The sequence below is a fragment of the Cynara cardunculus genome, assembly GCF_001531365.2.
Source record: "Cynara cardunculus var. scolymus isolate 2C chromosome LG 10, CcrdV1, whole genome shotgun sequence".
NCBI lineage: Eukaryota > Viridiplantae > Streptophyta > Magnoliopsida > Asterales > Asteraceae > Cynara > Cynara cardunculus.
Genome location: NC_037537.1, coordinates 23,814,315 through 23,828,743, shown reverse-complemented (window position 1 = coordinate 23,828,743; position 14,429 = coordinate 23,814,315). Strand labels below are relative to the sequence as shown.

Genomic DNA, 14,429 nt, shown 5'->3' with positions numbered 1-14,429 from the left:
TTTTTAGTTTGAAAAATCATTGATTAAATATCTTTTAATTTTAATTAAGATATATTTTATCAAAAATCTTTTTTAAATGTAATTTTTTTTGTAAATGTAAGTATTTTTTTTGTTATATTTGTTTAATTTTATAGATCTAAATACTTTTTGGTTCAAAAAATGTTTAGGAACTTAATCGTTCAGAATATGAATGTTCATTGGGTTTTTTTTTTTGAACTTTTTTTACTATTTTACCATATTAACTAGTTGTACAAGTCATAAGAATGTATCCAACAGGTTTTAGAAAAGTCCAAGAGGTTATTTAACATGTTTTGGATTGTCCAATGACTTATTTGTTCAAAAAAACTGTCCAATGAGTTATTTAACATGTTTTAAATTGTCCAAAGACTTATTTGTTCCAAAAAATTATCCAAAGACTTAATCATTCCAAGCACTAAAGTTCATTGGGTATTTTTAGACTTTTTCCTTTCTATTTTAGATAACTTTTTTAAAACTACTATTTTGATATTTAAAATGTAAAGTTTTAAACATTTAAGTATCCAAATAATCAGTTAAATTTTAACTTTAGATTAACAAAATCCATATTATTAGTCACGTCAACAAATAATACTGAGTTGAATACCACATCATTCGTCACATCAACAAGATAACCATTTACCAAGGTACTTAATTAAATGTTTAAAACTTTAAATTTTAGATACTAAAATAAAAGTTTTAAAAATACATTAATCCAAATTTTAAAATAAAAATTAAATTAAAATACGTTATTATTGTCATGTAATTTGTCTTCTTTTTCCTTACAATATAACGATTCTACAATTAATGTTATATATTTTTTAAAAACATATTTGACAATAATCAGATGAGCCACCATACTTCAAATTACAAAAATACCCTTTTAAATTTTTATAAGCAAACGTAGTAACGTTTTGATTGTCAAATATTCTTAAAAATTAGAATTAAGGATATAACAATCAACCCGATTCTGAATTTACATTTTTAGCCTTGGTCCATCACATGAGACTACAAGCATGTGGGTTCTCATCGCTAAACAATTGAGGGGCATGCACGTAATCTGCATAACCCGACCCGTACGCATATTGTGGATACGGAAATACAGTTGGAGCTCCGTGATTCTCCATCTTCAACACCTCTGTCGTCTTCCCACCACCATCATTTCCTTCGCCGCCGCCGCCGCCGCCTTTTCCCTTCTTCTCACCGCCCTTCCCCTCTCCGTCATTGTCTTTCCCCTTCTTCTCACCACCACCACCCTTCCCTTTCTTCTCACCGCCATCATCGCCGGCACCGCCATCTTTCTTCTGAGGAACAATCTCCACAGCCCTCCTCAGTTTATGCTGGAGAGCCTCCACCAATAACTTCATATCGATCGCCCCTTTCACCATCACCAAATCCTTGTTCTTATCGATCGACATCTCCATATACCCTGAGAAGTTGAACACCGGTCAAATCACTGTAAAAAAAACTCCCAAAACTGATCGGAGAAACCAGAATTCCGAAATTAATTACCCTTAGTCTTGGTGACAAGTTTATGAATCCGCCGGACGCACCCCTGACAGTGCAACGGAACCTTGAGCACTGCCGTCGTCACCGGAATCTAATTAAACCAAAATGACATCGGATTAGTCGCAGGCTAGCAATACGGAATTTTGGGTTGCTCATACGGATATGAAGTATGTACCTCTTTGGGTTTTTTCTCGTCTTTCTTGACGGCGGTTTTTGCCGGCTTCTCAAGAGATGGTGGTTGCCTTTGCTGTTTCTTATTGTCTCCGCCGCCGCCAGATTGGATGGTATTGTCACCATCGTTGTTCTTTTTAGCAGTTGGAGAAATAAGTTCCACCTTTTTATTGGTTTTCTCCTCCACCTTCTGCCGGAGTTTCACCGGATCGAGGTTACCGATCACCGTGATTTTGCTTAACTCACTGTCACCTATCCTCACAGACTCTACACCTATATATACACACATACAAACTAACACTCAATAGACAGAAACCTTCAGAATATATATACTAATATAAATCGAAGAAATTAGTAACGGAAGAGATTTAATCACCATCCAGAGCACGAATTGCTTTAACGACTCTGCCGGCGCATCCTTCGCAATGCAGGTCCATTTTGAAAACCACCACTGTAACACCAGTGGCGGTGGCTTTCTGCTTCTTTCCACCGCCGCAGCCTTCGTCGCCATTCTCATTCTCATTCTGATTCTCGTCCTCGTTCTCATTGTTGTTGTTTTGATTCTTCTTCTGCAAAACCCACAAGAAAATAATCAGAACACAACAATTAGAAATGATGAATAAGACCAATCAAAAGTATAGAACCACGTACCTTCGCCATTGCTGGAGTGATGGATCGAGAGTTAATGGAGTAGGGATGCGATGAGTATATATAACCAGATTATTGAAATGAATGATTTATAAATGGGATGATGATGATGATGATGATGGTGGTGGAATTAAAAAGGTAGAGATGGAGAGAGTGGCGGCGGTTATTTATGTAGAAACTTCTTCCCCCAAAGAGGTGGGTACAACATGCATCCAAACTGCCCCTCTGTACGTCCATTACTAATTAAAATAGTTCATTTAAAATAGTTCATAATAAAAAAAATTATAATAATCAAAGTTTCACATCTTTTCTTATATTTTTTATTTTAATTATTATTCTTCTTGCTTTAACTATTATTCTCGTATAATCATTAGTAATGTATGAATACCAACCATGCCATAATTAAAGTCATATTTCTAAATTTTATCCAATAATTAAATATGAATTTACTTCTTTTAAATGATAAAATATACAAATTTATGACTAATTAATACATGATAGATATGTAAATAAATAATTTTAATTTATGGATTTGTTTTAAAGATGATCTTGAGAAATAGAAAATATCTTGCAATAAATTAACTACTTTAAATAAAAAATACATTTTGTATTAAAAACATAATTTTTACATCTGAATATTGATGAAAAACTTGTTCTTTAACATTTATATTTTTTCATGAAAATTAAATACATAAAAAAAGAGAAATAAAACATACGGAACAAAAGAATTTGTAAAGGACAAACCATAAAACGAAACAAAAAATGACTTAACAGTAACGAAAACAACCCACATTCGTATTTGGATTCATAATTTAACGTTTCTAACAAATGGACCTAGCTAGTTTGAATCTATAAATGTGTGATCTCCTAAAATAAATTGTTGAAGATTTCTTTTTTGAGATTCGTATATTGATTTTAATTATATTTATTTATTTATTCGGGTATTATAATATTAATTTGTATAATAAATAAAAAAAATAGAAATTAAAAAGGATGTAGGCATGACTCATGAGCATGAGAAAGTGGTGATGATGATGGTGGTTGGTGGTGATGCCACTTTACCCTTTCATTGGCCGGCTATTGCCTACTTCGCAGAGCTAAGTAGCCACCATGGTGGTGGTGGTGGTGGTGACAACATCACATGCCTCACGTGCCATTTTCTTCTCTTCACTATCAAATATAATTTATTATTCTATCATTTAGGTAATGTTTGGTTCGTTGGAATCTGATAAAATTCATAAGAATTGAAATGATCAATGGAGATTTATTTACGTGTTTGGTTTATTTTTTGAGGTTTGGTAAAGAATCCGAGTTCCAGGTACGATGAAATGTAAATTCCTTAGATTCTATTAAGTTTGTAGGATTTTATTAAAATGATTTGGATTTGAAGATATTTGAAATCATTGATGTGTTTGTTTTGTAGGATTTGGATTCCCTTCCTTTATTTATAAATGATTTATAAAAATAATTAAATTACATTTTTATTAATCGATCGTTACAAAACAAATGTTTCTAACATTTTTTTTAGAACTGAAATGAAATGTTTTTAATTTATTTGTTTGTTTTCTGTAAAAAAATATCTAGAAACCTGATCACTTAATATATTAAAATTCATTGAGTTTTTTCCCCATGTTTTGTTAAATTCAAGGATTTATTTATTTATCTTAGTAAAGAAAAAAAATTCAAAAAAACACGATGAATTTTTTTATTTTGATATTAAGTTCCTAAACTTTTTTATTTATCTACGTTCTTTGAACCTAAAAATCTACTTGTAACAGATTAAAAAAGTTATAAAGTAAAAAAACTTAAATCAATTTTACCGAACCCAAACCTTACGCCACCACAATTTATCCACGAATCAACCAAGAAGATTGTCATTCAAACCCCTCGCACCCAATGACATCGGTCCCTCTCGTCGCCTACCATCATTCGTTCTCTAACCAACCATTGCCGTCGTTGGCCCCGTTCATCGATATCCCTATCTCTTATTTGTTTTTTGTCTTTCAATTCTCCCTCTTTTACAATATTTTAATGGAGTACGTATAAATAAATAAAAAAAGAGGGAAAAATATTGTAATGGAACAATTCACATATTGTAAGACTAGGAGAATTTTGTTTTTTGTCCCACTTCACAATTCTCATTTATTTCTCTCTTAGTCTTACAAAATGGCCGGTGAATAACATGATGCATCAAATGAACAAGTTGCCCAAGTTTTTGTCGAACACGAACGAAAGTCCAAGATTTGAAATTCATAAAGCCTGGTGAATAAGTGTATTAGAAGAATTCAAGAGATTAGAACTCTTCAAATCAATTCGACATGGGATACCGATGATTAATAAGTGTATTTTCAAATAATTTTATAATGTATTTTTTGAAAACAATGTAATTTTAATTATGATAAAATGCAATTTTAAAGTGTATTTGAGTGATCCAATTACAAATTTTATAACATATTAAAAACCTATCAATAAAAAAAATAAAGAAAACATATTTTTCCAGGACCGATTAGGACCGAGACCGGGACCTACTAACCATAATCAGTTATAAAAATGGTTAATCGAACTTAGTATTTTCGACTATACCGGTATTGTTGAGATCTGGGACCATTTTTGGTCATCAGTAGTTGGGTGTGAACAGTATAGACCAAAATTGTAGTTTACCCTTTTTCATATTATATAAGACGAAGCAAATTAAAAACTGTAACATGCCACGTGTTGCCCATGGCTCATTTATATATTTCGTCAACTTCGATCATCTCCCAAACCCACTAATTTTTCAGCTCTACGATTCTATTTGGGGTTCGAAATTCTCTATATCTTCTATATTATCTGAAATCAAATCATACTTTCTTGGGCTGTGTTTGATTTTGTTGTGTTTTCAGATGGTTTCTGATGCAAGCAAGAAGAAGGCGGCTCAAAAGAAGGCTGCAGCTGCCGTTAAGATAGGAGGCAAGGCCACTGCTGTTGCCGCGTCGAAGAAGGCGGAGGCAATTGGTAAGGTGAATCGGAGTTCGAGTTCCGATAACTTGGCTAATGGAATGGGGGCTCTTGCGATTTCTGATCGGACGTGTACTGGCGTTCTTTGTTCCCATCCTTTGACTAGAGATATTCGGGTAAGTATGACTCTCGAAATTGAATCTTCATCATGATGTTGAAAATTATTGGCTTTCGTCTAATCCCCGATTGATTAGTCAATTTGGTCCAAATGAAGAAAACCCTCTTTCACATCTATGTGAAAAGATTTAATTCCATTGTGCTATGGCTATCATTTAAACGATGCATATGAATATGTAATCATGGTTTTAAGTATTAGGTGAATTAGACCTCATGGTTTGGTAGTGTTCTTCGGTTAGGAACTCTTCATCTCACCTATGGATGATCACTTACTGGACATTCCTCGTGTATTCCACATTGGCTCATGGAAATTTCATCTTAGAATTTAGTATCGAGTTAGGAGAGCTGCAATTGACCAACCTTATTTATGGGTGTATGATTCACTTGTATCATAGGCACTTTTAATCTGTATATATACAGTGATCATTTGTTTGTAAATGGAAATGGATATAGTCTTGCCATTTGTGTTCATAGGGGCAATGGGTGTAAACAATGGGGCGAGAAGTATGCCTATTATCGATGGAATGTGAATAGATTTAGTTTCATGTGTTCGGTTTGTGCGAATAGAATAAGTCGATGATAATGTTTCCTGTTGCTCTTGCTTCTATACTGTGATGTTAAATCCTTGCTGATAGTTTTGCTCATCTAGTTCCCTGTTTGCTGAATGCCTAAGAACCTCCTTGCCACCTCACCTAGGATGTTGGTCAAAGTGTTATGACTATTTTGCGTTCGTTTTGCTTTATTCCTTGGAAAGATAGTATATTTTAATTGCATTATGCATCAAAGTGCAGTATTACACCATTGAATGACTGTGATCCGTCTTCTTGATATTCTACTATATAGTAGAAGTGTTGGTACTGATTGCATTTTCAAGACTCCTTTTTTTTTCAGTCTGACACTTATGCTAGATTGTGAAATGTGGTAAATTTAATGTGAAACAAAGGTAGTATTTGTTAATTTTATATAAATTGTTTAAACACCAAAATGCCTGTAACATAAATAAAGGAGGCAAAGATATCTGTCCATTACCTTACCTCATTGTTTCAGCAGCTTAACACAGTCACCTCCATTGGCGAGAATGTGTTGAAGTTTATTTTTTGGGTTCAAATGGGTTTTGGTTAAGATTCAACCTTGGATCCAATTGAACCCACTTTGGAATTTGATTTGACTACCCTTTAATCCATTTTAAGTTCAGTTTGGGTTTGGTTTGCAAGCGATACTATGTTTTTTATGGGATTGTTTCACATTTGACTTGGGTATATTTTTTCAAATCGATTGAGTTCATTTTCAGAATTTGTTCAGAATAAGCCTGGATATAAATGCTTTGGCTTCATTTGTGGCATGATTGTAGTTGGACATAAGCAAGCCATCATCAGTGGTGGAAAGTTGGTGAAGAAGATGAACTCTTTATGGAACTGTTTGGAGTCAGTGAAGAAGATGAAATTCTGATGAACTTGTAATTAAAAAAGGTTGGTGAATTGTTGGAGTTTGATCAAACCAACTCAATCATCATCGTACAATTTTTTAATTTCCATATATGATTTGAAAAATCCACATAGTTGACCTTCCAATTTATAGTTAAACATAAAGTGTTTAGCAGATCGTACCTTTATCCAATTCTTAGTAAAAGCAAAAATAGTAACTTGATGGTAATATGCATTATAGAACTGTCAATGGTTAACTGTTAATATGTTCATTTTTGACGTTCATGGCCGAAATCTCATTTTACACTAAATTTCATAGGCTCCTTTGGTCAAACGACCTTCTGATATTTTTCTTTTTTAAAATCCACGACCTTCTGACATTTTTCTTTTTTAAAATCCACGACATTCTGACAGGTTTGAGAATGCCACTACTTAATAGAATAATGGCACTTCCATGCACAAGATTGCCTAGAAACCTGGCAAAAGGTCATGGATTTAAAAGAAGGCCATTTAGCTAAATAACCCGAACTTCATAGGCACTGATAGTGCATTCTTGTTGACTGTTGTTCCTATTCTGGATGCTATTTCCTGCTCTTGTTGATCCTTGATTGTTTTCAATGTTAAGAATATGCTGGATGCTGCGGTGGCACCTAGATGAATGCCTAGTCAGATGTGTGGCTATCAGGGTGTTCTGATTGTGGTGGCACCTAGACAATTTCCTAGTCAGATGGGTATGTTATCAGGGTGTTCGGTCATCATTGTTGTCTGGTTTTATTACAATGTCAACATCTGCTTTCTTTTATAGCGAAGAAAATCTGTGCCCTTTGTTTCACATAATTCTGGAAGTATTTTTTGGACTGTGAATTGTCCATGCTGGCCGATTGGGCATCGTTGATTTTACATTCTGACCTCTAAATTTTGATTGCAGATAGAGTCTCTATCACTTACTTTTCATGGGCATGATCTTATTGTTGATTCAGAGCTAGAGCTCAACTATGGGAGGTTTGTAGACATGGCACTTTTGTTCTATATGTATGGGCTATTTAAGTTATCTGTAGTTCATCCATCGTATTTGACCTTTTAGACTGTTGACATGAAGGGTTCTATTAGTATTTCTATATGACATTATTTGAAAAAATGTTGTATAGAAACAAGCATCATATAAATAAGCTAATATGACACGTTATTTCAAAGTGTCCTAAAAACTTGTTAGGACATTCAAAACATCCTATCAACTAATTGTAACCTCTTTACATAGGGCGCACAATTGGTTGGTCATATTAGCTTAAGGTTAGGACATTTAGCTTTTTATAAAGCCGATTTTATTGTAGTGCTCATCAGCTACTTTAGAAAGGTGTTGATGTCCTTATTCGATGCAGATTTGGAAGCATGTGTTTGGCTAGAGGAAACCCTGAAGAAGTTCGAGCGCACTTGTTGTGATCTTGCACTCTCAGGACTTTCTGAATGGCGTCTGCACCAACATAATACATATGCAAAATAAGAAACTGAAGATGTACACCAGTAATTTCAACCAGTATGTTCAGACCCGATCCGAACTAGAAGAGAACCAGATGAAACAGTATAAATGGGAGCAGGACCAGATTGCTTAAAAGTGTACATAGCTCGGTTTGGCACGGATCTGCTAAGCTCGCCCGCCAGGCCCAGAGCAAGGAGAAGACCCTGGCGGAAATGGAGCGTGATGGTCTTACGGAAAAGGTCTCTAGAGACAAGGTTCTGGTTTTCCGATTTGCTGATGTGGGCAAGCTTCCACCACTGGTCCTATAGTTTGTGGAAGTTTCTTTTGGTTACACACCCGATAACCTCATCTACAAGAATCTTGATTTTGGGGTTGACCTTGACTCGCAGGTGGCATTGGTGGGAACCAATGGAGCCGGGAAGAGCACGCTGCTGAAGCTGATGACTAGAGGGTTAGTTCCTATTGATGGTATGATAAGACGGCACAACCACTTGAGGATTGCTCAGTTTCCCCAGCATTTGGCAGAGAAAATCGATCTGGAAATGTCGGCTTTGACGTATATCATGAGCGAGTATCTGGGAAATGAGGAAGAGAAGATGAGGGTAGCCATAGGCAGGTTTGGACTGACCGGAAAAGTGCAGGTGATGCCTATGAAGAATCTTTCTGATGGACAAAGAAGCCGAGTGATATTTTCATGGTTAGGCTATAGGCAACCAAACATGCTGCTTTTGGACGAGCCGAGTAACCCCTTGGATATTGAGACGATCAACTCGCTGGCTGATGCGTTAAATTAGTGGGAAGGCGCAATGGTGCTCGTTAGCCATGACTTCAGGCTCATAATGGCTTTCAAGGAGCACTTACGGAGTAAGGCTGGTTTATCTGGTTAGACCAGTAGATTGGTGTCATCATAAGCCAATTCTTTCATTAAAGATTGTGAATTTGTAGATTGGTGTGATCATAGGGGGAATTTCATAACTGTTTCATTAATGATTGTGAATTCGGATGCCGGATTTTGGCCGTCCGGGTGTTCAAAACAGTCTGGTCTTTTGGTGAGCTGAAGCAGTGGTCCTTGTTTCCCCACCTTTATGACCAACGATTGTTTAGAGATGCACAATTGGGGCCGGGAACAAGGACCGGCCGATTAGGAAGGGTTACACAAAGGATCGTATCTGGGGTCAGTCTGGGTCTAAAAGCATAATCTGTCTTAACATTTCTTCTACGATGACCGGTTATGGAACACTTGTATAAACCCCATCCTTTGGTGGTTGCGTCTTTGGTGATTACATCATCGTTGAAAAACAATCATAAGAGAAGTATTTTGAGGTGGGAAATCGACATTAGATTGCAATCAAGAACCGGTCAACTCCAAGATGTAACAAACTTGTTGGTGGATCGTAAAGAACACACCAACAGTAATATCGAACTCACTTGAATCAAGGTCTCCGTTCTTGTCGTTATAGCTACAGCCACCGAGCACGAGGTAAACTGCATCAAGTTTCATCTGAGTATGTATATGAAGGCTATCAAGCTCCATTGTTATTCAACGTTATCATACATGTTTGAATTGTTATTAAAATGGTAAAAATGTGACCGACGTGAAGAATTTACCGAATGGAAAAAGTAGTTATGGAAGGATATATGGGTTTTTTTGGAGTGGTGACATTTGCATGTGCTTGCAAGAAAATTTAAAGCCATGAAATGTCATTTTCTGCTGCTTATTCTCCAGACATCATTCCTCCAAGTAAACAAACTACAAATTTATTAACTCAATCCCAACCCAACCATCCTAAACAAACATACATATACATACAAACATACATACACATACATATATATATATATATATATATATATGCATGCATAGACATTTATTAATTTGTCTTGAATCAATTATTATGGGATAAGCTTCAGCCCCCTGAAATTTATGAGGTGATTGGGCCCTTGGTTTAGCCAACTTGAAAGAAATATCAAACCATCATCGTAGCTGGAACTTATCGACTGTTAACTGGTGTTTTCTGAGTCTTTTTTTAACAAAAACAAAGGGAAAATATTTATAAAATTACATATTTACCCATCAACTATAATTCACTGAAAAAAATAAAAATATATTTATAAAATTAAAATATTGAATATTTTAAAAAAAAATATATATTAAAAAGGAAAATAATACCTAAAATGATTTATTTAAAATTAATAATTCATTTCCATTTTCGTTTTATATCTAACCGGAAAACATTTAGAGTAAATTATAGATTTGATATATGAGGTTTGTGAATCATTTATCTTCATTTATTACATAATACACTTTCACATATGTCAATCTGTTTTTGATTTTGTCCTTTGTAATTGTTATTTTAGCATTTTTAATAAGAAATTTCTTTCGTTTTTGTTGTATGCATTTATGTGTGTGTGTGTGTGTTGCGATAGGATTTAGAGAGAGAGAATGAGAATGTGTGTGAGAACTTCTTCTTTTTGAAAAACATATGCCATGTGGCATTACTTTTAGAGAGGAAAATATAGCATTTGGTACATAGACATGACTCTATTAGTCTGAATATGACAAGAAAGTCTGGTTGGACATGACAAATGTTTGTCTGATATTTTTACTGTAATATCTATCTGTAGTAAGTAGAAAATTTTAATAAAAAATATGTCGAAATAACGCATCTTGTTAAATCATCCATCGAGTTATTACTATTTTTTCATATTTTTCCGTTGCACATCAAATGTGAATTCAATAAAATAAAATTCAATTAAACGTCGTAATGATAAATAAATAGAAGTTAAAAAAATTTATGGGTTTCGTTGCTTTTAATCATAAATTTTTAATTTTTTTTTATAATTTTTTTACTGTTTTTAAAAATAAATTTATTATAACAAAATGTACTAAACTTCTAACAAATTTAATATATTTTTAATCTACATTATTTATATTATTTTTAATTTACATATTTAAAAGTATTATAAAAAAGCTACATGCATCTCAACGAAAATAAGTAAAAATTTTGAATTTATATAAGTTACAGTTATATTAATTAATTTATTGAATTACATTATTTAATGTATTTTAAATAATAAGACAATATATATATATATATATATATATATATCGTATTTATTTACTTATATATTTATTCGTTTAAAGTTTAAATTTATTGAATCTAAGCATAAAATTTTACAAAAAAGCAAACGAAATAAATAAATATATTTTATTATTATTATTAATTACACTTTCATATCAATATTTTTTATAAATACATTTAATAGAAAGATTAAAAAATAGAATAAATTGTAGAAAAACAATAACAATACAAAACCAAGATAAAATACCCGAATTCTTATAAAAACCCGTGATTTAACAGAAATCTCCATTACAGATGCTCTAATAATAAAAAAATACGTATAATATACAAGAAAAAATAGTGTCTTAATTATACTCTCACAATCTCATATACATATGACGGGAATTATGCCAAATCAATTGTTCTAAATACGTATCTTCCGCATTAGATCACTATGACACCCTAGAGATCGATCTCTAGGGTTTTATCGATGCTTATTACTCGGTTAAGACTTTGTTAGTAAAGATTCATTTTCAATAGAAAAGCCAACAAGAGAATTGTAACCTAATTTTGATCGAACAAGATGTTGTCAGGTTGATAGCATTTTTAAAAGTGAAATAACTGAACGGAAGCGTTTCCTAGACAATGTTGCTTTCAGATTCTCGTATTGTAGGCTTTATCTATTTTAAATTAGATATGGTGTAAACTAATATTAATTTGAACTGATTATAAATACCAGCATATATACAATTGCAGAAGTTAAGTTCAAGAAATCAGTAGATTGATTCAACAAGGATTAACCTTTGTAATAGTAAAAAAAATGGTACATTGGAAAGGCATGAATCACCGTTACTCATCTGAATTTACATACAGATATACCAATAATAAGCACGTGAAAAAGAAAGTAAATAAGATTACATTAACTTTCCTATAAAAAAAAATGTAATTGCTTATAATTTCTAACAACTTTCCACCATGGTTTTACATGAATTCCAATCTCCACCTTCTTGAGATCCCATTTGTTCCTCTAGGATCCATTGTAGCTCGCTCGGTGGACAAGGGATCATAAGTGCACCTTCATGGTCGAACCCATACTCTTCGGCTGCTCTCTCTAAGAGTCTTAGAAACGAAGGACAACGAAGGTACGCGATAGGAACAATAAACTTCCTTTCATTGTAATCATCGGATGCTATGACTGCAAAGTGACCTTCTTTAACGTCTTTTGGGACCGTTTCTTGGCCAGAAAACGATTCTGATCTTTTCTTGGTCAAGAAAAGACCCTTTTGCATAAGCTTCTTTATGCCATTGTTTTTCTTACCATTACTACTACTACTTCCCAACTTTGCCATTTTAGTTTTCAAAGTACTTTTTTTGATCAAATGCTCTACACTTGATTGCTATGCCTTCCTTCTACCATTTATCCTTATATATACTACCTAAGGGATGGAGGGAGGGAAGGAGAGAGCATTTGCATGTGCATGAGATAGGTGATTGGAAATTGTGTCTTAAAGGGCCCTATTAAGGTAAAGTCACATCTACAGCGTATTTTATTGAACAATATTATGATTTCCAGTAATACATACATATGTATGTATGTATGTATGTACATTTGCTATCCAATATAAACATATCCAATATAAACATATATATCTAGGTATGTATGTATTATGTACATTGGCTATCCAGTATAAACATATATATCTAGGTATCGTAGCTTATGTTGCCATCAATTTTTGATATCATCGAGACACGAATGACTGGATATATAATCGTTAGAGTAAGATGGTTTAAATGTGGATGATAATTGAAATAATCACAAAACCAACCAAACGGGAAGGAATCCCATCTTAAAAAACCAATGTTAGACTATTTTCACCTTTTTGCAAGGTACACTTTTTTGGCATATTCGTACAAATCGTGACTATTTTAATACTGGGAAGGAAAACCCATACTTTTAGGGTTTTGCAAGTGTTTTCTACTCTAACTAACGTTAAGACTCAAACCAACACAAATATCTAACTACAACAATGTAATTAACCACAAGAATTAAACAAAACATCATTTTAAGCAACTAGCTAACGAAATACGAACCAAGGTTTGTGAGTTGTTCTTATTTTGCAGTCTGTGTGACTATTTTGTACCATCTCCCAAAAAGTTGGCTCCAAATTTGACGAGTTTTCGATTATCCCATGGTATATTTGTTATAATACAGAGAAAACATGCAACTGAAAACATCAAATTCAAGATCTCAGCTACAAAATCACTAATACTTACCAACCAATAAGCTAAAAGTTATTAGTTAGAATCCTTATTTGGAATATTATTGGGTATATATATACAAAAAGAATGAAAAATTGAGGAACACCCTAATGACCGTTCATCTGTACAATATGCACATGTGCATACAAGTAATTTTTTCCAATATGCACATGTGCATAGCATGCACAGTTGCATAAAAACTAGGAAACATTTTCAATTACTTGTATTCACTTGTGTATACCGACAGATAAACGGTTATCAAGGTGTTCCTATGTTGTTCAATTTTAGGGAGTTTCCCAGTGAACCTCACAGAAACTGGGAGGGGAAGGGGGGAGGTTCAAACGAGAACATTAACTAAATAAAAGAAAATGGTCCAATCACGCTAATAGTCAATGTAAGGATGTGCCAACAATGTGGATGTAGTCAACAACCTCAGGTCGCGTGAATGACATGTGATTCAACCGTTTTCTTATTTTCTTATTTAATAATTATTATTAAATGTTTGTGTGTGTATAATAAACAAGAGAAGATTAGATTGAGTGAATGGGACCTTGATATGCCTAAAAGTGTAGAAAAAAGTTGAAGACAACAGGGCCTAAAACCAGCTGCACCATGACAATCACAATACAAGTGAAGTGATTAGTTGTACATTGGCTTTGTGAAGTTGTACCTTCAATAAACATATATATATATATATATATATATATATATATATATATATATATATATATATATATATATATATATATA

At 33.4% G+C, this 14,429-nt stretch overlaps 4 protein-coding genes across 4 annotated transcripts; 2 read left to right on the top strand and 2 right to left on the bottom strand.

Moving 5' to 3' along the window:
- Positions 1–971: 971 nt before the first annotated feature.
- LOC112520141 (heavy metal-associated isoprenylated plant protein 3-like) lies at positions 972–2,355 on the bottom strand. Its single transcript, XM_025128442.1, has 5 exons — positions 2,347–2,355; positions 2,072–2,264; positions 1,700–1,968; positions 1,528–1,615; positions 972–1,444 (listed from the first exon to the last, which is right to left on the bottom strand). The coding sequence occupies exons 1-5, from the start codon at positions 2,353–2,355 to the stop codon at positions 1,014–1,016; spliced, it is 990 nt and encodes a 329-aa protein (XP_024984210.1). The 3' UTR covers positions 972–1,013.
- A 2,870-nt stretch (positions 2,356–5,225) lies between these two features.
- Positions 5,226–8,321, top strand: LOC112520140 (ABC transporter F family member 1-like). The gene is made up of 3 exons (XM_025128441.1): positions 5,226–5,456; positions 7,810–7,883; positions 8,261–8,321. Exons 1-3 carry the CDS (start codon positions 5,226–5,228, stop codon positions 8,319–8,321), a joined length of 366 nt encoding a protein of 121 aa, XP_024984209.1.
- Positions 8,322–8,380: 59 nt separating this feature from the next.
- LOC112519880 (ABC transporter F family member 1-like) lies at positions 8,381–9,353 on the top strand. Its single transcript, XM_025128192.1, has 2 exons — positions 8,381–8,612; positions 8,748–9,353. Exons 1-2 carry the CDS (start codon positions 8,571–8,573, stop codon positions 9,150–9,152), a joined length of 447 nt encoding a protein of 148 aa, XP_024983960.1. The 5' UTR covers positions 8,381–8,570; the 3' UTR covers positions 9,153–9,353.
- Positions 9,354–12,242: 2,889 nt separating this feature from the next.
- Positions 12,243–12,774, bottom strand: LOC112520377 (auxin-responsive protein SAUR50-like). Its single transcript, XM_025128748.1, has one exon. The coding sequence runs from the start codon at positions 12,767–12,769 to the stop codon at positions 12,380–12,382; it is 390 nt and encodes a 129-aa protein (XP_024984516.1). The 5' UTR covers positions 12,770–12,774; the 3' UTR covers positions 12,243–12,379.
- Between the last annotated feature and the right edge of the window lie 1,655 nt (positions 12,775–14,429).

Excerpts from the sequence above, each read along its gene's own strand:
- LOC112520141 (XM_025128442.1), bottom strand. Across the intron at positions 1,969-2,071 it reads AGCAATTCGTGCTCTGGATG|GTGTAGAGTCTGTGAGGATA; the intron begins GTGATTAAATCT and ends GTGTATATATAG. Across the intron at positions 1,445-1,527 it reads ACTTGTCACCAAGACTAAGG|GGTATATGGAGATGTCGATC; the intron begins GTAATTAATTTC and ends TCAACTTCTCAG.
- LOC112520140 (XM_025128441.1), top strand. The coding sequence starts at position 5,226 with ATGGTTTCTGATGCAAGCAAGAAGAAGGCGGCTCAAAAGAAGGCTGCA. Across the intron at positions 5,457-7,809 it reads CTTTGACTAGAGATATTCGG|ATAGAGTCTCTATCACTTAC; the intron begins GTAAGTATGACT and ends TTTTGATTGCAG. Across the intron at positions 7,884-8,260 it reads CTAGAGCTCAACTATGGGAG|ATTTGGAAGCATGTGTTTGG; the intron begins GTTTGTAGACAT and ends TATTCGATGCAG.
- LOC112519880 (XM_025128192.1), top strand. The coding sequence starts at position 8,571 with ATGGAGCGTGATGGTCTTACGGAAAAGGTCTCTAGAGACAAG. Across the intron at positions 8,613-8,747 it reads AAAAGGTCTCTAGAGACAAG|GTGGCATTGGTGGGAACCAA; the intron begins GTTCTGGTTTTC and ends CTTGACTCGCAG.
- LOC112520377 (XM_025128748.1), bottom strand. The coding sequence starts at position 12,769 with ATGGCAAAGTTGGGAAGTAGTAGTAGTAATGGTAAGAAAAACAATGGC.